General features: G+C 31.7%; 1 protein-coding gene across 2 annotated transcripts in view; it reads left to right on the forward strand.

Moving 5' to 3' along the window:
* Nucleotides 1-24,758, forward strand: part of LOC139494318 (cortactin-binding protein 2-like) — a 48,577-nt gene that overhangs the window by 16,407 nt on the left and 7,412 nt on the right. For both annotated transcript variants that reach the window (XM_071282487.1, XM_071282492.1), the window contains exons 7-16: nucleotides 3,554-3,796; nucleotides 4,222-4,321; nucleotides 4,777-4,927; nucleotides 5,355-5,531; nucleotides 7,560-7,677; nucleotides 7,973-8,272; nucleotides 12,512-12,607; nucleotides 17,631-17,698; nucleotides 20,517-20,603; nucleotides 20,996-21,095. In XM_071282487.1, coding sequence (XP_071138588.1) covers nucleotides 3,554-3,796; nucleotides 4,222-4,321; nucleotides 4,777-4,927; nucleotides 5,355-5,531; nucleotides 7,560-7,677; nucleotides 7,973-8,272; nucleotides 12,512-12,607; nucleotides 17,631-17,698; nucleotides 20,517-20,603; nucleotides 20,996-21,095 — 1,440 coding nt within the window. The remainder of the gene's footprint in view (nucleotides 1-3,553; nucleotides 3,797-4,221; nucleotides 4,322-4,776; nucleotides 4,928-5,354; nucleotides 5,532-7,559; nucleotides 7,678-7,972; nucleotides 8,273-12,511; nucleotides 12,608-17,630; nucleotides 17,699-20,516; nucleotides 20,604-20,995; nucleotides 21,096-24,758) is intronic.

Here is a 24,758-nt window from a genome sequence, read left to right on the forward strand (position 1 = left end):
GAGAAATTGAAAGAAAGTCTGATTTCTGAAGTTAAGAATAAACATTTTGAGAAAAATTATGTTGAATTGCTATTTTTATGAAAGACATGCTTTTTGATTTTATAATATTTATATTTTGATTTACATAATATGCATACAGCAACTAGTTTTGTCTGTATATCAATTAAAGTACAAAACATTTGGTTGAATTTAATTGATTTGCAGACAAGACATGTCTTTCTGAATTTTTTACACCAAAAAATTAGCAAAAACAAAAACCCAATTGTGTGTGGCCTACCATTCTGTTGTTGATAACTGGTAGTGCATCTCAACTTCTTATGATGGTTCTACTTCAGAAATTGGTCTGATAATGCAGTTTAAAATTTGAGAAAATCTCTTCAAATTTAATATCCTTATTTTACTATGATGAGGTATACTGTTTTAGATTGTTATGGTAGAGGTACTTTTTAGTGATCTATATAGGCTATGGTGTTACTTTCACTCTTTCTTCATTGACATATCTGGTGTCTTGATAAAATTCTTTAACTATATCTAGCACTTTACCAAAGATGAGAATAGTTGACATAAAAGAACTGTAGGTGTAATATGCCAATCTTATTGATAAATAAATTATGCCTGAATATTAACCATGACTGATTGGTAACCACTAAACACCAAAAGTTGTGACAATCTGCAACACATAGATAGATAACAGCGACAAATTCAAGTAAGTTACCAATAAACAAGAAAAATAAAAAGACCATGAATGAACAAACTTTCTTTCTTCACAAACATGACATTTTTCTACTGAATTTTTTCTGAGTACGTTACTGCTTCACAAATGACTCATTACAGGAATACAAACTTAAAAGAATTACTCCTACAGAATTCAAAATTTTACTCCGATTGAATAATAAAATTTAAACAATAATGCCACACAGGATTTTCAAAATAGATTATGCAATTTTTTGGAGGGAACTGGTGCATCACAAAAGAAAACAGTCCTACTAGACTGTGTCTGTCTGCATTACTCTTCTCAGAGCATTTACCAGAAAGTTTTCATATTTGTTTCTCACCAAGTGTAGTTGGCCATACTACAAGCAATTTTGATTTGTCAATTTTTGTAAGCATTATGGTACTTAACCACAATATTGATCTAATGTAGTATAATGTCATCTTGTGAACAACAATACTAACTGTAATAATTTTCAGTCTTGGTGAGATTGTTTGTTATCATGCGTAGTTGCCCATACTGTATCACCATTTTGATTTCGCAATTACCTGTTACCTATAGCTTTAAGGGGCCTCGGTAGCCAAGTGATCTAAGTGGTTACTCCTGTAATTACTAGTTAGTCTACACTGAGGTTATGAGTTCGAACCCAGCTCATGTGGGTGCACTTGACTCCAATGTTAGTTGACTAGGATTGTCAGTTTCCAAAGGTTGTGGTTTCTTAGTGCACTCCGGCTTCCACCACTAATAAAAAATGGCCACTTTGAAACAGCCCAAAAGCTGTGCTAAAAAGTGGGTTAAAACATAGAAAACCACACCAAAATCAAACTTTACAGGACATTGACCATTTTTGTCTTGCCCTGTGTGTACCAAAGGCTAAACATTAATGCTAGTTCAATTATGTTTAGTATTCAATTGGTAGGCAGTTATATTAGCATAGGTAAATCTCATTTCCATGGTGATTTTGTGGTCCTGTCTCCTCAGTCATGGTCCATTGACTTAGAGTCTTTTCCTACCTTTTACATGTTAAAATTTGTGATCATGTCAACTAAGAGAAACCACTTATGTAATGTCAATGATCTTTAATATGCATTTGCATTATCATTGAAACATCTCAATTTCATGGAGATTATTAGATCCTGACTTCTCAGACATGGTTTATCCGCTTTGAACTTTTAAATAAAGTTTACATTCTCAAGTTTGTGAATAGACTATTAAGAGCAAACACTAAGTCAATGATATTTGGAAAGCAGTTGTAAAAGCATTGCACATCTTAATTCCTGAGAAAAGAATCTGCTTTTGAAACTTAAATGGTTTACATGTTGAAGCTTTAACATTTGATTTCATCATAAGTATTAAAATATTGAAATTACAAACAGGGGTCATATCTGTGTCAACAGTTTTATTAGCCCATTGTAGCATGGTGACATTCTTAAACCTATTGTTTTCTTCCTAGCCACAGTGATGGTCCCATCAATTATACAGCAACCCAACAATACAAAAAACTATAAGATTCTTATTTTCTAAATGATTAGATGTTTGTTTTCCTTTGATTTGCATACTTCATTTCAAATAGTTACATGCCAAGCCAGGTTATTATTAATGGAACTGTTCCAAAACAGATAACCAGATATGTCTTCACGTGAACACTGTAAAATAATTTTTTTCTTGTTATATATAAACACTGCATGATACTCTAGTGATCAAAAGTGGTACATTTTGATGTGAAATAAGCACATATCAGTATTGATTTCATACCCTTATTGAATGGGTACTGATATTATTTTCAGATTCAGTTAGTCATTAGATTAAGTCATTTAAGGAACCAAAAAAATATAGTTATACAACAAGGTAATATGGCATACATAGAAACCATATTCCAAATGCTTACATGCAAGACTTAAAATGTTATTAGAAGAATTAGATCATGAACATTCACCTTATAAGTAAATCCAACAAAAAAGATAAAAAAAAAAAAAAAAAAACCAGTAAAGTGAGCCTGTTTGCACGACCACCCTTATAAATTTGAACTCTTTGGAATCTATACCAAATTTGAATTTGGACCAGTAAACCCTGGCTGTTATAAGTATTGGAAGAAGCACATTGAAACACTTGCACTGTTGTATGCTTTGGATGAAGAAGTAAGCAACACCTTGTGATGATAAAATTTCAGAAATTTAAGGAGCAATGAAGGTAATCTACTGCCAAAGTCTGTTGTATTGTCACTTGTGTGTTTATTAGTTTTGCATGATTTTGTCTGTTTTTCTTATTCTTTCTTTCTCTCTTAAATTTAATTATGACTTTTGTTTTAAATAATGCATGAATCTTGAGCTCAGTTTTCTCTTTGTTTTATTTCTTTTTTTTTGTAATTAAAAAAAATATAATTTAATTTGAAATTATTTTGTTTCTTTTTCCTATTATTTGCTGTAAACACATGTTTTATTTGAAATTTCATGCTTTTCATCACATATAACTAAAAGTATGCTGTATTTTCATTTGAGAATCTTAAATATTTGGACTTCATAAAATAATTGATCAAATTATATAATTATGTACCCCTACATTCAAGATTGCAAAAAATGTGATTTTAAAGCAATTTATAAAATAAAAAAATGGATTTTACAATTTCATGATAATCAATACATGTATTATATATTAAATGAAATTCTGGTACGAAATTATAACAAATGTTTTATAAAATAAGTAAGTTTTGTAATAAGTGTAGACAAAATATCTTTGGGACAATTACACATTTATTTTTATTTCCATGCATTGTTAGTGTGCAAAAATGAATTGAAGGAATCAGATTTGTATTCATTTAAATACTTAGGTTATACTTTTCAGATTCGGATACTGCACATACTGAAATAGACCCCACATCATCATTGCAGCAGTCAGCTTTATCATCATCTTTATCTTCATCATCTTCTGCTAATGAAATTGAAGCTTCTCCTCTCCATAAATTTTCATTTGATGGCAACTTTGATTCTCTGCGAAAACTTATATTAGAATGTGATGCGGATGTAAACCTTCCTTTGAAAGATGGATCAACACCATTACTTAAAGCTGCTGAAAAGGGACATGATGGTTTGTATTGCTTATTATGTTAATGTCATTCAAGTAGACTTTAGATGTAGAAATGCCTTCAGACATTGTTAAAAATAACCTGTTTCCTTTAAAAAAAAAATAAAGATATTTTTTTCATACTTCAAAGACATTTTTAGAAATTGCTATCATTTCACAAACAGTAGATAATTTATGAAAGGTTTTTATAAACAAAAAACCTTTTTTTTAAATTTACTTTGGACGGATGAAATATGTTCAGTGTGGGGGACATTGAAACTCTGTTCTTTTATTAATGATAGATAAATTGTAGAATATGATATGTCCTTAATGTAGAGATTTATTACTGTCAAATACAGTCCTTATTCATTTGATATTTTTTTAATTTCTAAACCTTTATAGAATTAATGAAATTAATGCATCACTAATTTTTATCATATTCTATTTAGGATGTGTGAAGTTATTGTTGGAGTATGGAGCCAATCCAAACTCTGTGAGAGATGACAGATTTAGTGCATTACATGCAACAGCCATACAGGGATATAAAGTGTAAGTCATTCTTAACAGTGTTCTCCCCAGGCCGTTTTAGCGCTCTGATGTTCAGCGCTATCATGATTTGCCGTGGTGGTATTTGGGCAGACCGCAGCACTGTTGTTTTGAATTTTCAAACTCCCAGTATTATTTTGTCCACATTCCGATCACGTGATCGACTGGTTGATTTATCTGAGGACTGGTTAATTCACCCAACGAAGTCAAATATCGGAGGGGCCAGTTCAATAAATGGGTAAAATGGCCCCATTTGCAAAACTTTTACTGCAAAATAAACCTTTCCTTCCTCGAGTTTTTCGTTTAAATAAGATGCAGGTAATTCATGTTCAATAACAAGGTAGTTTCTGACAAAATGTGTTAATAGCTGTATAATGAAGACAACAATCATTTCTGTTAGGATTGTTTTGGCTGCAATGATTTATCTATTGTATTCTTAAAGAAAATTTACCTTGCAGATGCTTAAAGTTGCTTTTAGATCATGGAGCTAGTCCAAACCATGGTGATCACAACAATTGGACTGCTTTACATTTGGCAGCTACAGAGGGACATACTGAATGTTGTCATTTACTGTTAGAACATGGAGCTAAACTCAATAGTATATCAAATGTAAGATTAATGCGAACCATAAGCTTTTATTAATATACATAGAAAATTTCATTTTTTGGGTTTTTATGCTGTTTTTTTTTATGTCATAAAGTGTCAATGGGACCCTGCTAAAAATATTTTCAGGGCATCTTTTCATAAATGAAAAATAAAAGATGTAGCAATGAGAATAGCATCTGAACTGGGTATAGAAGAACCAATAATAAATTTGAAAGATGTGAGCTATGCATATTTTACAACATTATGTTACTAAAAACAACACAAATACATATTGTCTGCATTCAGCCTTGAAAACTGATTTAATCTTTGAAACACAAAATTTATTAAATAAAAGACACTAACTTACTATACACAATACAATGTACACTATTATATCTCATATTTTTTTTTCTTCCATGGTTAAGTTATTCATTGCTCTATTTTTATTTAGACCACATGGACACCATTACACAGTGTAGTGCATTCAAATCTTGCTGAATGTTTGAGATTTTTGTTGACCTACCATCCAAAATCAGCGTCACGGACTTATAACTTAAATGAAGTAGTTGATTTATCTGATAAAGATGGCTGGACAATCACACACATAGCAGCTACTCATAACACTCCAGTAAGAATTTTAGAATTTTTAATACTTGTTCCATAATATTTTTATTTCGGAAAATTATACTCAACATATATATTATTCTTTTAATAAAATTCTGAGAAAGAGAGACGATAAATTGTTCTAATATGTTGATCTATATTACAATGATAATGCGGATAAAAAATATTGAATAATATACCATTTTGATTAGCAGTGTTCTCCCCAGGCCGTTTTAGCGTCGCGGTACCGTGACGCTATATTTTCTTCTGTGGCGCTATAATAATTTCCACGACGCTTTAATTATTTTCAGGATGTTATTTTCCTCGTTTCTATATGGCAAAGCCATGTCCTAAATTTTGAACTTTCATCTAATTACCGCTTATGATCATAAAAATATATATCACCTTTAGTTGAAATCCCTTCAAGTCGGACAATAGAGGCAATTTAGAGTGATTAAATAGGTGTTAATTGCCCTTTGGGTGATAACTGTTTGAATATGAATACCCAAAGCTGTCACTTGTGACATGATTAATACCACGTGGTCTGCAATCGCAAATTTCGACAAGGAGAAAATGTAATCAGAAAGTCTAAAAATAATCAAAATATATGTTTGCAAAATGAAAATTCAAAGAAACAATCAATTTTTCTCTTTTAAACAGAGGTTGAGTTGTATCTTTTTATGACTTTCAAAATATTAGTATTACTTTCTTTCTCTTCCTATTACTTTTTTGTAAATCAAGAGTGAAAATTTTGATTTTGAGCTAAATAAGTTTTTTATAAAGTGATCATAATTGGCTTTAGTTAATGTTTCATCCATTTAATGCATTAAAAACGCCATATTCATTCCCTATCTCTTGTCAAACATTGTTTATTTTCGTATTTTTCATTGCTTTCGGCGGCCATTGAATATTTTAGTGTAAAATACTGATCGGAAGCGGATAAGATATGACAAAAAATCAGCATTTTACGATAATAATTACATATGCACAAATGGCACAGTAGACAGAAAACAATGATACCCAAAGAGAAAGCTAAGCAATAACAGACTATTTGTTAGATAACTTTGTTAAAAATATATATCATTTTGATAAAAAGAAACAACTGGGACTACTTCATTGAGTACCAAGAACCAATATATTTCATAGACATGATAAAGAAAATTTTTTTTAATATAAATTTGATTGCTATATGATACTTTCTCTTCCCTTTTTTCCTACATATTTAGTGCAGTTGTATCTATACAGGTTGCACAAATAAACCATTCATTAATTTAGCTGAGTAGGTAGGATAACTGGAACCACACATATATTTTTATTTGGTCCAAGAGGAAAAAAATAATTCTGGAACTATAAATGAATATAGAAAACATAAACTGAAAATACTGTTATCATGATTATAGTTTAATTGTATTCTCAGTTATAAATTCAACAATATAGACACAGAGAATAGGGCGGAATAGAATATTTTATTCACCAAATAAGGGCCTATAGCATACAAACAATATAATACATTTTGTAACAAACAATAACATATATAATATAAAGGAAATAACGCAATGCCACGACACGACAAACTACATTGAAAAAAATACAATTTATTTTTTTATACCAAATGTGATGCTTTCCAAAATTTCTGGGGAGAACACTGAATTAGTCATTATTTTAGAATATATATGAATAAGTTGAAATGGATTTATTGACATAAAACTTGAAGATTGTCTCCCCTTTATAATCTTGAATTTCACGATTATTTTTTTAAGAATTTTGCAATTAGTTAAAAATAAAAGCTATCTTCAAATTTGTTGTCTCTGTCAGGATTTTGAAGAAGATCTGCCATGTGGCACTTTTGTAAATTAAATTTTTATAACTGAATTGTAATAGGATAAAACAAACACACTTATAATGGAAAAAATCATTGATAGGTGTTTAATTTCAACTTTAATAACACATGTCCTGAAAGTAAGGACACTAAAAATCGTCAACAGAAAATACACCAATCATGACAGTGACAATGAAATACTGCCAATGTGAAATAATCTATTTTAACTTTCAGGATTGCTTAGATGTAATATTGAACCACTGTAATGTAGATTTAGAGAAGAAAGATAGATGGGGACGAACTGTGTTAGATGTTGCTTCACCACAATGTAATCAATACCTCAGACAAGTAGGCAAGTATTGTTTCCCTTGTTTAATACCCTTATGTTACTATAGGTCAAGATCTTGCACTTATATTTATGAACTACATTAAAAATGATGTCTTTGTATTTCTGCTCCTTAATTTTCGATCATCATTGAAATCTTGATACATAGAAAATTTGATAATTTTCTTACAATGTACATTGCATTTTAAAATTTTAATTTAATTTTAAATTTTAAAATGATTTTATAGCATTTATGATTTATCTCAAATTTCTTGTTTTTTTTGTTTTTTGTTTTTAACAATGATGTATTTATATTTTACAGTTGATTCCAAGGATGTTTCTCTATCAGTGATACTAGAAATTTCATATGTTTCGTCGTCCAATACAGACATGTTTACTTTACCAACACAGAAATTTAATATTGGAAGTGTATTGCTAGCACCAAACACACCCTGGGTCATATTGGAGAATAAATTACAGTTTGTTTTGACATCTTTCTTATCACAGCTAGATGTTGGTTTGAAAACAAAGAGAACCAGTAGATTGGATCCAGAAATAGGTGGAGACAGCATGCAGTATTCACTAGGAATCAAATTTGACATTCTGGATAGGTTTATGCTAGGTATTTAATCATATATTCATATAAAACAATTTGGCTGCATATTACTTCATGATGATGTGTGTTGGGGATAAGTCTTTTTTAGGTGTTAATTCTTGTGAACTGTTGTTCCTGACTTCATTTAATGTGGTTTCATTTGGTTTGCTTGGAGATATAGTAACTAGATGTCTGTGGTTTTTAAAATGCATGTTGCCATTTCTATGATGTCAGGATGTATATGATATTTTGCCCTAATGATGTTACAATTGAAATCCAATCTAAGAAAAAATAATATCTGTATAATCTTAGTATTGTATTGGAATAAGATTCAGTATTTTGTTTGCACCAATTATATTTTCAAGAAAAAAAGCATGTGCTGAGGAAAAATTATGAAAAAATAACATTCTAGTTGTGTTTCTGTATACATGTTCTTGTAGGAATAATTATGACTGATTATATTTTTATTACATTGATGAAAAATGAATGAATGAATGAATACTTTATTTGCAAGAAGCATATACATGCTATGGCAAACGAAAATATATACAATATATGACAAACAAAAGACAGCAGAGAACAGTAGTTACAGAGTATACAATAATATTATGACAATATATGCGATCTAATTTTCCAAGCTGCATTTAAATAGTTACATAGTTTTACTGTCAGAGATTTCGAATGAGCTTGTAATAAATTATCTAACTTGTGCCGATTTGGCCAAGAACAGTAGAATAAAGGTAAAAATTCTATACGCACAGATCTATACGCTGGACATGATAAAACAAAATGATACTCGTCCTCTAAAACATTCATATTACAACACATACAAATTCTGTTTTCTCTTTGAGTATTTAGATAACGACCAACTTCAACATTTAATTTAAGTGTGCCGCTACGTAGTTTTGTTAATATAGATACATTACAATGAAAATCTAAGTATTTTTCAAAACCAAATTCTAGTTTATATCGTTTATAAATACAAAGTTTATTACATTCTTCTAAAGCTGTATTCCAGCTTTGTAAAAATTGATCTTTAATACGTGTTTTTATACAATCAAATGATAATTTACTAGTATCTTGTGAAATCCATACATCATAAAATCCAAGGTTACATAACAATTTTTTTACGTTAGACGCCCAATTAATTTTACCATTATTTGCATCTTTGTACAAAAGTTTATAAACTTCATATACAATATGAGGTTTATTAGTTACAATATGAATCCAATATTTCAGGATTTTATATTTTCTCAAAATATGCAATGGCAGGTGCCCAAGTTCACCATATAAAAAATTTGTAGGGACTTTTTTACCAAGTTTCAAAATAAATCTACAAAATCTATTATATATAAGCTCTATATCACCAGCACGATGAAAACCCCATATTTCAGACCCATAACTTAAAACGGATCCAACCATACTATCGAATAGGAAAATTTGTTGTTCAGTAGTCACATATATTTGTTTCAATGAATTTATTAGTGAAGATAAAGCTCTTGATCCTTGTTGAGATAAACGCTTTTGAGTTTGTAAAAATTTTCCATTATAGTGGAGCAATACACCGAGGTATACATAGGAGTTCACAAATTCTAATTCTCTGTCGTTGTAATAAAAACGGTTTACCACAGGCCTCCATCCATTTCGGAAAACAACAACTTTTGTCTTCTCCGTGTTTACTTCTATGTTCCATTTATTACAATATAGTAGTAATTTATTCAGTAAATGTTGCAACACATTCGTTGATTTTCCAAAAAGTACGGTATCATCAGCAAATAAGATCAAATATATTAAAAATCCATTTAGAGACACGATGTCTTTATCTGTTTCAACGGAAATATCTTGAATAATGTCGTTAATAAAAAACAAAAACAGCAAAGGCGATAAAGGTTCCCCTTGTTTTACACCAAGAAAATTGTCAAACGCATCTGACAGCACTCCTCCAGATCGTACACGAAGACGCACTGATGAATATAAAGTTTTAATAATAGAAACAAATTTGTTACTAATGCCATTCTTTAGCAGTTTGTATATCAAAATTCTTCTGTGTAGTTTATCAAAAGCCTTGCGAAAGTCCACGAAGGCACAAAAAAGCTGAAGCTTTTGTACTAAAACATGTGATATAATTCCATGCAGTGTGAAAATGGCGTCAACAGTTGAACGACCAGGACGAAAACCAAACTGATTGTCTATTAATTTCTCTTCGTCTTCCGACCACGACAGCAAACGTTCCGTTAATATGCTAGTAAATATCTTAGAAAGAATGCTCACCAATACAATCGGCCTGAAATTGTTAGGGTCTGACAAATCACCGCTTTTGGGTACAGGGATAACTATACATTCGGTCCAATTATCTGGATATATTCCATTGTCAAACATAGAGTTGAAAAGAATTTTAAAAATAGGCGCAAAGAAAAGAGGATTCGCAGCTAACATTTCACCAATTATATCATCGTTTCCCGAACTTTTGCCAGTTTTAAGTTTCTGTATAGCTTTTATAATTTCATCTTCTGTAATTTCTGAATCGAGAATATCAATACTTATTTCACCAAAGTCGGTATTGTTTAATAAATGTAAAACTTCATCACAAAGTTCTGGTGGGTTCGATCCCAAAATATTTTCGAAATAGTTCAACATCTCATTATTTTCAACTAAACATTTTGATCTGTTTTTCGGTTTTACAACGGACCAAAACTTTCTAGGTTCCCTTTTTGCAATATTACAAAGTTCGATTCCTTTCCTTTTCTTGAAGTTAAACTGTGCATTACGTTTGACTTTATTAAATTTGTTTCTAGTCGTTATATATGAATGTCTATTTGTATCTGTCGGATGACGCATATAAAAATTTCTAGCAGTGTGAAATTCTTTTCGTGAATTTGCGCATTTCTCGTTAAACCATTCGTTATTTGGTCGTTTAACATATATATCGTCTCGAGATAAAACAGAGTGTCCAAAAACTTTATATGCACTTTCATAGATAGTTCGGGTTATCTCCTTCACTGCGTTATTAATATCAATTTCGGAAGATAGATCATTCACCAAACTCAAGAGGCTGTCACGATGAGACTGTAAAATTTCAATATACTGATCGCACTTATTGTTGTCCCATTTAATGAATTTATGGACTCGGGGGAGGTTTGTTGACGAATAACAGATAAGTCTAGTTCGAAGTAAACAGGCATGTGATCAGAAAATTCGTTCATAGGTAGCACTTTAAAATCATTGATTAATCTACATTTGCTCGGGGGCACTAGTAGGTAGTCATTTACACTTCTTCCTTTGGCTGTACAGAACGTAAAATTACCATTTTTGTCATTACAAAGCCTGCCATTGGCTACAACTAAACCCGTGTTAAAACACATTTGTAATAGTTTACGGCCAAATGCATTAACTGTTTTGTCCATTGAACTTCTGTCAGAAATAATGGGGTTTACAACGTGCTCAACACTTTCGACATATTTATCTAGATCGTCATTAAGTAAAAAATCACTTAATTCACCTATGCGGCTATTTAAATCTCCACATACCAAAACAATACCTTTATCACTATAGTTATTTACAATACTTTCAATAATATCGTGAAAATCTATATCACATAATTGGTAATAATTAGATCTTTCGTGTGGTACATAAGAAAAACAAATAAAAATATCTTTATCAGTATCAAAGAAACTATGGTCAAGTTTTAACAGAATAATACCATCATTTAATTCTTTTTCAACAATAATACCGTTACATAAAAAACTCTTACAAAAAACAGCAATACCTCCTTCATTTCTAGTACCTATATTTTTATTACGAAATACACAAGAAATTCTGTCAAAACCATCTATAACTAACAAGTTATTATCTTTTAACCAAGTCTCACTGAGAAATAAAATATTATAATCATTTATTAAGTTCAAAAAGTCATTATCTTTGTAGACTGAAGTTAAACCATGAACATTCCAACATAGACATTTTAATTTACAAAATTGTTCTCTGGATTTGTCCTATGGCAAATATTCCTTCCCATTTACAAATATACGGTCTTTCACAAAGTAAGCCTTAATGTCCCGTTCGCGTAAGTCCTGTAGAATCGGCAGCTTTTCTTTTCTTCGTTTCTGGATGTCCAAAGGTAATTGTTCTGAAATAAAAAAAGAACAAATATATTATTTGAACCTATTAATGATTTCTTTTCATACTGATATCCTAGGTGTTGGATCTGCTTGTTTCTATTAAAAGTGGAAGGGACATTTTGTAAAAGTATGTTTAAACCATTTACAGGTAGATTTGGTTGGAAGAAAGGTGACAGTTTTCAACAGCTGCCATATGATGTTATGTGCAATAATAAGGCTAATACTGTCAGTATTATAGTAGAAAGTAAGTATTGATAATTAGAACAATTACACATAGGGTATATTGTTGTAAGATGGAAGATAATATGCAGAGGAAATTTTTGCGTAAGATTTAAACATGTATGCTCCTTTTGGAATTTATTGTTAGCATCAGAGGTATAAAAAAAAAGTTCACTGTAGTTATTAACATGATCGAGATTTTTATGTCTTAATACTTGCTTCATTTGTGATAAATTGTATGAAACTAGAATTCATCTGCATAAATTCTTCTATATACAAAACAGAATAAAATTGAATATTTTTTATTGATTGAATTAAGGTTTGATTGATGGCATGCTTACAAAACATGGCCATAGTGAATCTTATACAATAGATAACAGGATGAAAGAGACAAAAAGTAATGAATATGAGCAACAATCATTTGGTTATCTCCCTTACACAAGTCAAAGGCAATTTTTTTGTCAATATATCTATTACATCTAGTCCGACAGATTTATATTTATACAACTGCAAAAAAAAAATTTTGCGTCGTATACTGGTATCATGTAGTATGCGTCGTCGTCCGAAGACTCCGTACAATAACTTGTTTTAGGGAATGGATCTCTATAATTTTTTACCAGAAGGTTCAATACCACTTAAGGAAGGTTGGGATTGATTTTGGGGATTATGGTCCTAATAGTTTAAAAATTAGGGACCAAAAAGGGAGCCCAAAATAAGCTTTTTTGTAGTTTTCAAACAATAACTTGTGTTTAAATGTATGAATCTCTTTGAAATTATACCACAAGTTTCCAATTCATGAAGGGATGGTTTGTATTGACTTTGGGGGTTATCCCTCAACATTTTTTTTAGAATTAGGGGCAAAAGGGCCAAAAAAGGGGAAAAACTAAGTTTTTCTGGTTAATGGACAATTAAGACTTTAAAAGCAGTGTAAGGGAGGTAATTCAAAAACATTTAACATACAATGTTGGGTATGTTCTGATTTACCTCCCTTACACTTCTTGTAAATTATATGTATAAAGAAATGTCAGGTTTTGGACTAATTGCAAAAAAAGTGGGTAGCAGTTTTGAATTTTTTCCCCCAAATTTCTCAAATTTCAAATTTTTGAAAAGTTTGAAGAAGAAATCTTTAATTGCTCAGTATTGGGCAATAGATTTGTAAGATCTTGACATTTGTTTTGTGTCAGAAACTCATATTATGTCAAAAATTTGATCATAATCTAAATTCAGAGCTGTATCAAGCTTGAATGTTGTGTCCATACTTTCCCCAACTGTTCAGCGTTCGACCTCTGCGGTCGTATAAAGCTGTGCCCTGCAGAGCACCTGTTTTTGTTTGGTTCTGCAACTGTCCAAGTTAAAATGCCACACTATACAACTGAAGATTTTCCGAATGGTACTTTTTGAGTAGGGTTTTTTAGAAGACCTTCATCAGCAGTCTGAACAGAAAACTTTTTCATCTTCTAGCCCGGAAACTAAATATCAAAATTTGTCCTTATATGACTATATTAAATTTTGAAAATATTCACAAGTCCGAATCAATATTTACTAGTCTGGGGCATCAGACTAGTGGCTAACCGTGCAGACTGCATCAGAAAATAATGGAGGGTGACTTTCCAAGACCGTTATAATAGAATGAACTAGAACACATCCGTGATATCGCAGGTCTGTGATTGAATTCAAGTATATAACTATTTTAGTATTTGTATTGTTATCTGATAAAGTCAGGCCCATTATAAGATGAACAGTTTTCTCTGCTTTCAAAATGTTTCTGTTTGAACCCATCGACCTAGAACTTATCTTTTATTGGTAATATTAATTATTTGGAAAACAAAAGGGCCTGGAATGGAGTATTTTTTAATCAACAGCATTGTCCTATATTAGTTATAAATAAAGTTGAATTCTTTCATTTGCTGTTATACGTCATGATGGCTAACAAATTAAAAACTGTACCTATACGCCTTATTTTAAGTTCAGATTTTTAGTCCAGATTTTTAGTATTGTCATCTTAGAACGTCATACTGATTAAAATACAACAATAGGGAACACTGTGACAATGATTGAATTTAGTAGTGTCAACCCTGTGATTATGACCCGTGTATATAGCAAAATCCTAAATACACCTTTTGGTGGTGTGCCTGTCAGATGCTGAACATGCAGATAAGGTAATAGGTTACAGGTGAATATACTATTGGTATCGGTATTGGATTTGACCCAAAACTTGTTAATTATTGGCATTAGGTAGCACTCCACAGTTAGGTGTGTAGTTTCGCATTTTGGCCCCTGTGGATTTTTCAAATATGAGAGCTAGTGTGCAATAAAATTCATTTTTGGATAGCTGAGTATTAAAATAGCCTTTGTATTGGGTTTATATGAACATCAAGATTATGTAATGTATGTAATATAGGCTGTTTTCTGTATGACAGTCCGTATTTGCATGTACCTACCATACATTGGTCCGGCAATTATTGTAATGTTTTTTTCCAACTTTTTATCGCACGAACTTTGTGATTGGATTTTACGAAAAAATGAGGCGAAAGACACCCATTTTTTATTTGATCATTAGGAAGATTTATGAAAACAGTTTCTAAAAAGGTATCACTCAAAGGCATTGAAATTCTAGTTTGATCCAAATTTTGGGGGGATATGTGACATGTCCACCCCCCTTTTTGCAATATTTTATTGTAAATAAATGCAGAATGTTGCCATGGATACACATAAAAGGAATTAATTTTCACTCTTTTAACTTTTGAAAATCAAATCTATGGAAGGTACTGATTACATACATATGTACATGTACAACACAAACAGTTAGGTTAATGTATTAGAAATCCAGGAATATGAGATGATAAAACATTTTGTGGCTCATTTTTATACGACCGCAAAATTTGAAAAAATTTTCGTCGTATATTGCTATCACGTTGGCGTCTGCGTCGTCGTCGTCGTCCGTCGTCCGAATACTTTTAGTTTTCGCACTCTAACTTTAGTAAAAGTGAATGGAAATCTATGAAATTTTAACACAAGGTTTATGACCACAAAAGGAAGGCTGGTATTGATTTTGGGAGTTTTGGTCCCAACATTTTAGGAATTAAGGGCCAAAAAGGGCCCAAATAAGCATTTTCTTGGTTTTCGCACTATAACTTTAGTTTAAGTTAATAGAAATCTATGAAATTTTTACACAAGGTTTATGACCACAAAAGAACGGTTGGGATTGATTTTGGGAGTTTTGGTTTCAACAGTTTAGGAATTAGGGGCCAAAAAAGGGCCCAAATAAGCATTATTCTTGGTTTTCGCACAATAACTTTAGTTTAAGTAAATAGAAATCAATGAAATTTAAACACAATGTTAATGACTACAAAAGGAAGGTTGGTATTGATTTTGGGAGTTTAGGTCCCAACAGTTTAGGAATTAGGGGCCAAAAAAGGACCCAAATAAGCATTTTTCTTGGTTTTCGCACCATAACGTTAGTATAAGTAAATAGAAATCTATGAAATTTAAACACAAGGTTTATGACCATAAAAGGAAGGTTGGTATTGATTTTGGGAGTTTTGGTCCCAACAGAATAAGGGGCCCAAAGGGTCCAAAATTAAACTTTGTTTGATTTCATCAAAATTGAATAATTGGGGTTCTTTGATATGCCGAATCTAACTGTCATGACTGTGTATGTAGATTCTTAACTTTTGGTCCCTTTTTCAAATTGGTCTACATTAAGGTCTAAAGGGTCCAAAATTAAACTTAGTTTGACAAAAAATGAATCAGTTAGGTTCTTTGATATGCTGAATTTAAAAATGTACTTCGATTCTTGATTATTGGCCCAGTTTTCAAGTTGGTCCAAATCGGGGTCCAAAATTAAACTTTGTTTGATTTCATCAAAAATTGAATAAATGGGGTTCTTTGATATACCAAATCTAACTGTGTATGTAGATTCTTCATTTTTGGTCCTGTTTTCAAATTGGTCTACACTAAAGTCCAAAGGGTCCAAAATTAAACTTAGTCTGATTTTAACAAAAATTGAAATCTTGGGGTTCTTTGATATGCTGAATCCAAAAATGTACTTAGATTTTTTATTATGGGCCCAGTTTTCAAGTTGGTCCAAATCAGGATCTAAAATTATTATATTAAGTATTGTGCAATAGCAAGTCTTTTCAATTGCACAGTATTGCGCAATGGCAAGAAATATTTAATTGCACAATATTGTGAAATAGCAAATTTTTTTTTAATTAAAGTTATCTTTCTTTGTCCAGAATAGTAAGCAAGAAATATTTAATTGCAAAATATTGTGCAATAGCAAGATTTTTTTTTAATTGGAGTTATCTTTCTTTGTCCGGAATCAACTTAAATCTTTGTTATATACAATATACAATGTATATTCACTTTTTACTACAAACTGATAAATTAAAATAATCTTTACCATTCAGTGATAACAAGCAGTTTTTTTACATCTTAATATTTTATGATGTATTTAAATGAGTAGTTATTGTTGCAAACTCCATTAGAAATTTTAATTGAGATTAGTTTTGGAATAAGGGAAAGGGGGATGTGATTAAAAAAATTGGGTTCAATTTTTCTCATTTGAAATTTCATAAATAAAAAAGAAAATTTCTTCAAACATTTTTTTGAGAGGATTAATATTCAACAGCATAGTGAATTGCTCTAAGAGAAAACAAAAATTTTAAGTTCATTAGAACACATTCATTCTGTGTCAGAAACCTATGCTGTGTCAACTATTTAATCACAATCCAAATTTAGAGCTGAATCCAGCTTGAATGTTGTGTCCATACTTGCCCCAACCGTTCAGGGTTCAACCTCTGCGGTCGTATAAAGCTACGCCCTGCGGAGCATCTGGTTGATTTTATTTTCTAACTGTGGAGTGCTACCTTATTAATTATGTGGAAAACAAAAGGGTCTGGAGTGGTGTAATTTTTAATCAACACCATTGTTCTATATAAGCTATATATAAAGGGGATTTCTTTGATTTGTCATTTTTACCCCATGATGGCTGATAAATTGGACTTAGTTATTTTAGTATTATAGATGTCACAAATTTATTACAGATAGTATAGAAGCTTTGGCCTGTGATGTCATGTTCCCAGTGTCTGTTCTACAAAATTACATTAGATTGGTAAGTTTAACAGACAAACACTATAGATGACGAAAGAGAGTGAAGATGTGAAAATGTTTTGAAAATTTTTGTATTCATGTTACAATGGTTTCTTTAGGCAGTTAAGCTGCCTTATGCGAGCACCCTGGATTTGGGTTCCCCCCTGGTAATTTTTGAAAAAGTGCCATTGCTCTGATCTGGCAGGTCTGGTAGATTCTTTATAACTAATTAGACATTTTTTTCACACTTTCTGTTATAAAAAACAATAAATATAAGGAAGATTACCTCAAATGACCGTCGATTTTCCCAAAACAATTGATGTTCCCCATTTGAAAAAGTGCTAATTAAAAAGTTAAGCATAGCTTTTTATCGTCTGTGCTTTTGATGAAGATGTAAGTGAACTATTGTAAGAATAATTTCATCGCCGAAAATGTTTGTAATAAAGGCATTAAAATTTGCCAAATGGCATGAATGGCGCATGGATATTATTTTGCGGCTATTACGCCGTTGAATTTGGTGGATTCCATCCTACTAAAGGTAAATATTTAAAGGCATTGTCTTACTTCCTCTCTGTATAAGTCTTGGATTTGTAAGAATACTTGATTATTTTATTTCTACATTGTATGAAGATATGTATTTTATTTAATTATTTAATGTAAGCTGATGTTATTATTTGTCATCGTGTCTCTCCTTACTTGCTATGTATCGTGTAAACCCCTAAACATTATACTCGATCAGGGCCATTGCAATTTCAATCGGGACCTCATTTGAATACGTATTTATAGATTTTGTCGATGTCAATTAAGGTCATTTCAAGATGGTTTCCTTTATCGAGTTTTAGTTAAAAGTGAAATCACAAAAATATTGAACTTAGAGGAAAAACACTTTCAGTATTAATGGTTACAATTTACAATTAAAAAATGTTAGGTCTTGATTTATTTAAGTCGATAAGTTAGGGGTTAAACACAAAAAGTCGGAATACGAAAATTTTTGATACTTTAATCACACATATTCAAAATGGCGCATCGTGGTTTACTTGTACACACGTGAATAACATTAAACGAAATCGATCTTGGGAAGATTTCACTAGGTTTTATCTTGACTATAATGGTTTTACCATTGAAGGGTTCATCTTTTATTGATATTCAGGATTCAGGTACACTGTAACGTTAAGATGCAATGACACAAATTTTACCAAATCCGAAACAAAGCGGACATTCGATCAAAGGCTGATTTTTATGCAAATTACTAAGTCAACACTGTTAGATTGTTTATTTTATTTAAAAATAATAACAAAGAGTAGTCAAGAATACTTTTATTTCTAAATAATACAAAGAGTTGTCAAGAATACATTATAACATTGACAACACATAATGTTTCTGTTTACTTGGCCAAACCTCGTTCAACATCGTATCCCAACTCTGGAAAAAAAATGTCATGAAATCCTATAGTACTGCATAGTCCGCACTCTTTCCATCAATTTCATTCCCAGGGTACAAAACTGCGGACTATACACCCCTTTCTACGGTATGTAACACATAAACAAATGACAGCTACTGAATTACAGGCTCCTGACTTGGGACAGGAACATACTTAAATAATGTAGGTATATCTCATTACCAGAATATTTAGCCCACCCCCTTTGTCATGGTCTATTGACTAATATGTATTAGTTTTTGATTAGGTCAGATATTGAGGAACCACTAGTGAATGGTCAATGATATTTGGTGTGCAGTTGGATAAACTTTGTCACTTTTAATTTCTTGGCTCACACCGAACAAGGGTCCAGAAATAACTAGTGTAAAACCTTTCAAACTAGAAAACCAAAGGTTTGTTCAAAAAGGACAACTTATGAAAAGTCAATGGTATTTGGTAAGCAGTTGTATATTCCTCCATGCAGCTTGTAACTATTAGCAAAACCTACATGTATACTGCATAGTAAGCTTTAAAAGACCAGGAATTAAAAATGTAAAACAATAAAAACTAATAAAAATGTTAAAATAAATAATTGGACATAACTTTTAAAAGTGGCGGGATTGGATAGTGAAAATTTTAGGGTACAAACATTATTCAATACTTGAGAAATAGCCGAGATAATATTTTCCCCAATTTTTCAACAATTTTGTCTTAACTTCTGCCAAGTTTACCTCTGCTTTTTTTTATTTAACTGCCTACAGCGCCTTTGGTGCTTTGATTTTTAGATAATTTTAGAATGTGTATGTGTGTATCCATGGTCAACTAACACTTGTGTATTTAAAAGTGATATTGATTGAAACATTTTAGTAAAGTCTATAACTTGATATACATTATCCATATATTACTGTGGATTCATTTATTTTCGTGGGTACTGATTTTTCGAGGATTAAGGAAAAAGTTCCAAGTCCATGAATATTAATTTTCTTGGTTTTGCTTAAGTATGCATACAAGCCTAATAAAAATTTGTGATTGGTTGAACAGTTAATTTCTGGTTTCACCTGTACACACGAAATCTATGAAAATTGGTGTCTAACAAATAACACAGAACCCACAATAGATGGATCTGTTTTGTATGCTGCTGTTCTATTCATGACAATCCTCCTTTTTTCCCTTTTTTTTCAGAAATTTATACAAATCAGTGCTGATCAATTCTTTTTTACAGGGGTTATATCCCTTGGAAATGTAAATACATTTTCTGTAGAAAATTGTATTGTAAGCATTCTCATGCCTAAATTTTATGTAAGATAACTATGAAATTTATATTGGTACTGCTTAAAAAATCAGTACATATCAACTATTGTAACAAGAATTACATCCTTTGAAATACCACATTTTCTATTAAACTCTTTTCTTCCATTTTTAGCTTGAACATTATAAAAGTGTCGTGTTTTATGGACCTGATTCCACAGGAAAGACTTACTTAGCCAGGAGATTAGCTAATTATATTGCTGTAAGTTGTACATAATGTGTTGGCTACTGTAGTTGAATATAAGTCCTTTAATTTCCAGTCGAATTTTTAAAAGATAACTGACCAGTAAATGTAGTACATTTAAGTTTGAGTATATAAGACACAGGGTATGATGAAGACTTTTTTCAGGCCCAAGTTTACATGGCATATTTGTAAAGTCACTAAAGACTCCTTTAAGAATTTTTCATTGATATTTCATTAATATTTGTAATATACTACCTCCTCTAAAATACCTTACCTTTTGCTTTGTAAGTGCTCACAGTTCATTTTGTAGGATCAGTAATTTATTTCATATGAACTTATTTTTCTTTTTGCTGGTCTGAATATAATGATATTTAAGAAAATAGTTTTTATTTTATTTTGTATATTTGTAGAAAAAAGAGCAGGAAACAGGAAAGATTACAGAAATACACCATGTTTCATTGCACGAAAATTATAGTCACAATGATCTAGTCAAATTACTGAAAAATACAGGTATTTAAAACTAACCTTCATTTTATTTAGAAATTGTAGATTGCAAATTGCTAGACTAGACAATTAAGTCTAAAAGCTAGTATACATCAACTTTGCTTTTCTTACATTGTCAAATAAAAGAGACAGATCCTTTAAACTTGTGTTTTACTTAAAAAGATTAAACTGATAATGTTATTAACACATGATTAATGCTGAAGTTTTATCAGAAAAAGAAAATATTATATTGAACTCAATGAATTTACTTGAATGCATTAAAAGTGAGAATGGAAATGGGGAATGTGTAAAAGAGACAACAAACGACCAAAGAACAGAAAACAGCCAAAGGCAACCAATTGGTCTTAAACACAGCAACTCTGTACCTGGAGCTGTGCTTCAACTGGCTCATAAACAAATTCTGTACAATGTAGAGGTTGATATCAAATTTACAAACATTAAATTCATAGACCTCACAAGGCATGTTAATCTCTTATAAGTTTAGAATGAATCCAGTACAGAAATGTAAAGTTGTATACCTATTACTGGGCTCACTACCTCAGAATCATAAGGGAATTTGTACCTTCACAGTGACTTATTTGCTGAAGTCACCAATTAGTATACCTATTACTGGGCTCACTACTTCAGAATCATAAGGGAATTTGTACCTTCACAGTGTCTTATTTGCTGAAGTCACCAATTAGTAAACCTATTACTGGGCTCACTACTTCAGAATCATAAGGGAATTTGTACCTTCCCAGTGACTTATTTGCTGAAGTCACCAATTAGTATACCTATTACTGGGCTCACTTCTTCAGAATCATAAGGGAATTTGTACCTTCCCAGTGACTTATTTGTTTAAGTCACCAATTAGTATACCTATTACTGGGCTCACTACCTCAGAATCATAAGGGAATTTGTACCTTCCCAGTGACTTATTTGCTGAAGTCACCAATTAGTAAACCTATTACTGGGCTCACTACTTCAGAATCATAAGGGAATTTGTACCTTCCCAGTGACTTATTTGTTTAAGTCACCAATTAGTATACCTATTACTGGGCTCACTACCTCAGAATCATAAGGGAATTTGTACCTTCCCAGTGACTTATTTGCTGAAGTCACCAATTAGTATACCTATTACTGGGCTCACTTCTTCAGAATCATAAGGGAATTTGTACCTTCACAGTGACTTATTTGCTGAAGTTACCAATTAGTATAACTATTACTGGGCTCACTACTTCAGAATCATAAGGGAATTTGTACCTTCCCAGTGACTTATTTGTTTAAGTCACCAATTAGTATACCTATTACTGGGCTCACTACCTCAGAATCATAAGGGAATTTGTACCTTCACAGTGACTTATTTGCTGAAGTCACCAATTAGTATACCTATCACTGGGCTAACTACTTCAGAATCATAAGGGAATTTGTACCTTCACAGTGTCTTATTTGCTGAAGTCACCAATTAGTATACCTATTACTGGGCGCACTACTTCAGAATCACAAGGGAATTTTTACCTTCACAGTGTCTTATTTGCTGAAGTCACCAATTAGTATACCTATTACTGGGCTCACTACTTCAGAATCATAAGGGAATTTGTACCTTCACAGTGTCTTATTTGCTGAAGTCACCAATTAGTATACCTATTACTGGGCTCACTACTTCAGAATCATAAGAGAATTTGTACCTTCACAGTGTCTTATTTGTTGAAGTCACCAATTAGTATACCTATTACTGGGCTCACTACTTCAGAATCATAAGGGAATTTGTACTTTCACAGTGTCTTATTTGTTGAAGTCACCAATTAGTATACCTATTACTGGGCTCACTACTTCAGAATCATAAGGGAATTTGTACCTTCACAGTGTCTTATTTGCTGAAGTCACCAATTAGTATACCTATTACTGGGCTCACTACTTCAGAATCATAAGGGAATTTGTACCTTCACAGTGTCTTATTTGCTGAAGTCACCAATTAGTATACCTATTACTGGGCTCACTACTTCAGAATCATAAGGGAATTTGTACCTTCATAGTGTCTTATTTGCTGAAGTCACCAATTAGTATACCTATTACTGGGCTCACTACTTCAGAATCATAAGGGAATTTGTACCTTCACAGTGTCTTATTTGCTGAAGTCACCAATTAGTATACCTATTACTGGGCTCACTACCTCAGAATCATAAGGGAATTTGTACCTTCACAGTAACTTATTTGCTGAAGTCACCAATTAGTATACCTATTACTGGGCTCACTACTTCAGAATCATAAGGGAATTTGTACCTTCACAGTGTCTTATTTGCTGAAGTCACCAATTAGTATACCTATTACTGGGCTCACTACTTCAGAATCATAAGGGAATTTGTACCTTCCCAGTGACTTATTTGTTTAAGGTAAGGTTTGCGTACACAGGGAGATAACTCGAATTCAAATAATTGAAAAAAGGAGGGACCCGCCATTTTGAATTGCTTTGATTAACCAATGTTCGATAACTACAATATTATAGTAAATAAAACAACACCTACCTCAAAATCGCCGTTTTGATGTAATCTTATCAAAATTTGAATCGTACAAGTAACGTTATGACCTTCAGTTTGTTAGTTTTCATTTATATGAAGTCACGTTTAGCCATAACGTCTTTGTGCAAAAAACATTCATGAAGTTTCGCGGAGTTTATTTTAATTTCATAAATGTACATTTTTATGCCCCCGCCGTAGCAAAGGGGGCATTGAGTTATATCCTTGTCTGTCTGTACGTCGATCCGAATGTACGTATCATAGTGTAGATCCGTTTTTACAAAATTGTTTTCCACCCTTTAACTTTAGTTTTCCTCAACCAACTGATATAAAACTTATGCACAATGCGTTTTGCCACAAAAACACAGAATGGATTTGAATTTTGATGTCGTCACTTTTACAGTTCTAGATTTATGAGGGGTCGGACAGGGGATACCTTTCTCCATTCTCCCGTCCCCTTTCTCTTGTCTTCCGCCATAAAACCTAAAAAAAACTAATGTATGGGAAGCTCATTTCAATAGAAATCGGTCTAATATCTTGTGTTTTTATGGCTTGTCCCCTTCTTGTCCTTTCACAAGATAGAAGTGTTGTTTATTCTGCTTCAAGAACCCCGGTAACTTTTTCACTGACTGTTAAGCTGTCTCTTTTATTGAATTGGTAAGTCTGATGCACGCCGTTTCCGATTTTTTATACAGTATAAATACAAATTATAGAAACGCAGGATTGAATGAAAAACGGCACATTTTTGTGACACTTTTAGTCAATTTAGTTTATATAATGCGCCATGTGTTTTTACTTATAGAGGATGCATATATATATATTCTCAGATATTTTTATTGCATAATTTTTACAAATGACAGAATGTTGAACTTGAACTTTTCAAATGTATAGTTTGTAAGGTTTGTCCACAAATACGCACACAACCCACACGTTTACATCATTCGAAATATATTTTATTTTATCAATCACTTTTAGAACTGATGGAGTGTTCTAATAGTATTTTTTTATGGATGCATTAAGACACAACTATTGTATTATGTCGTCCTGAACATGCCTGAAGTATTTGCCACTGGACATTTTACAACCTCTAATCAAACAAACTTCTATGCATATCAAAATTGAGAATGGAAATGGGGAATGTGTCAAAGAGAAAACAACCCGACCATAGAAAAAA

The sequence above is a fragment of the Mytilus edulis genome, chromosome 1, assembly GCF_963676685.1.
Source record: "Mytilus edulis chromosome 1, xbMytEdul2.2, whole genome shotgun sequence".
Lineage (NCBI taxonomy): Eukaryota > Metazoa > Mollusca > Bivalvia > Mytilida > Mytilidae > Mytilus > Mytilus edulis.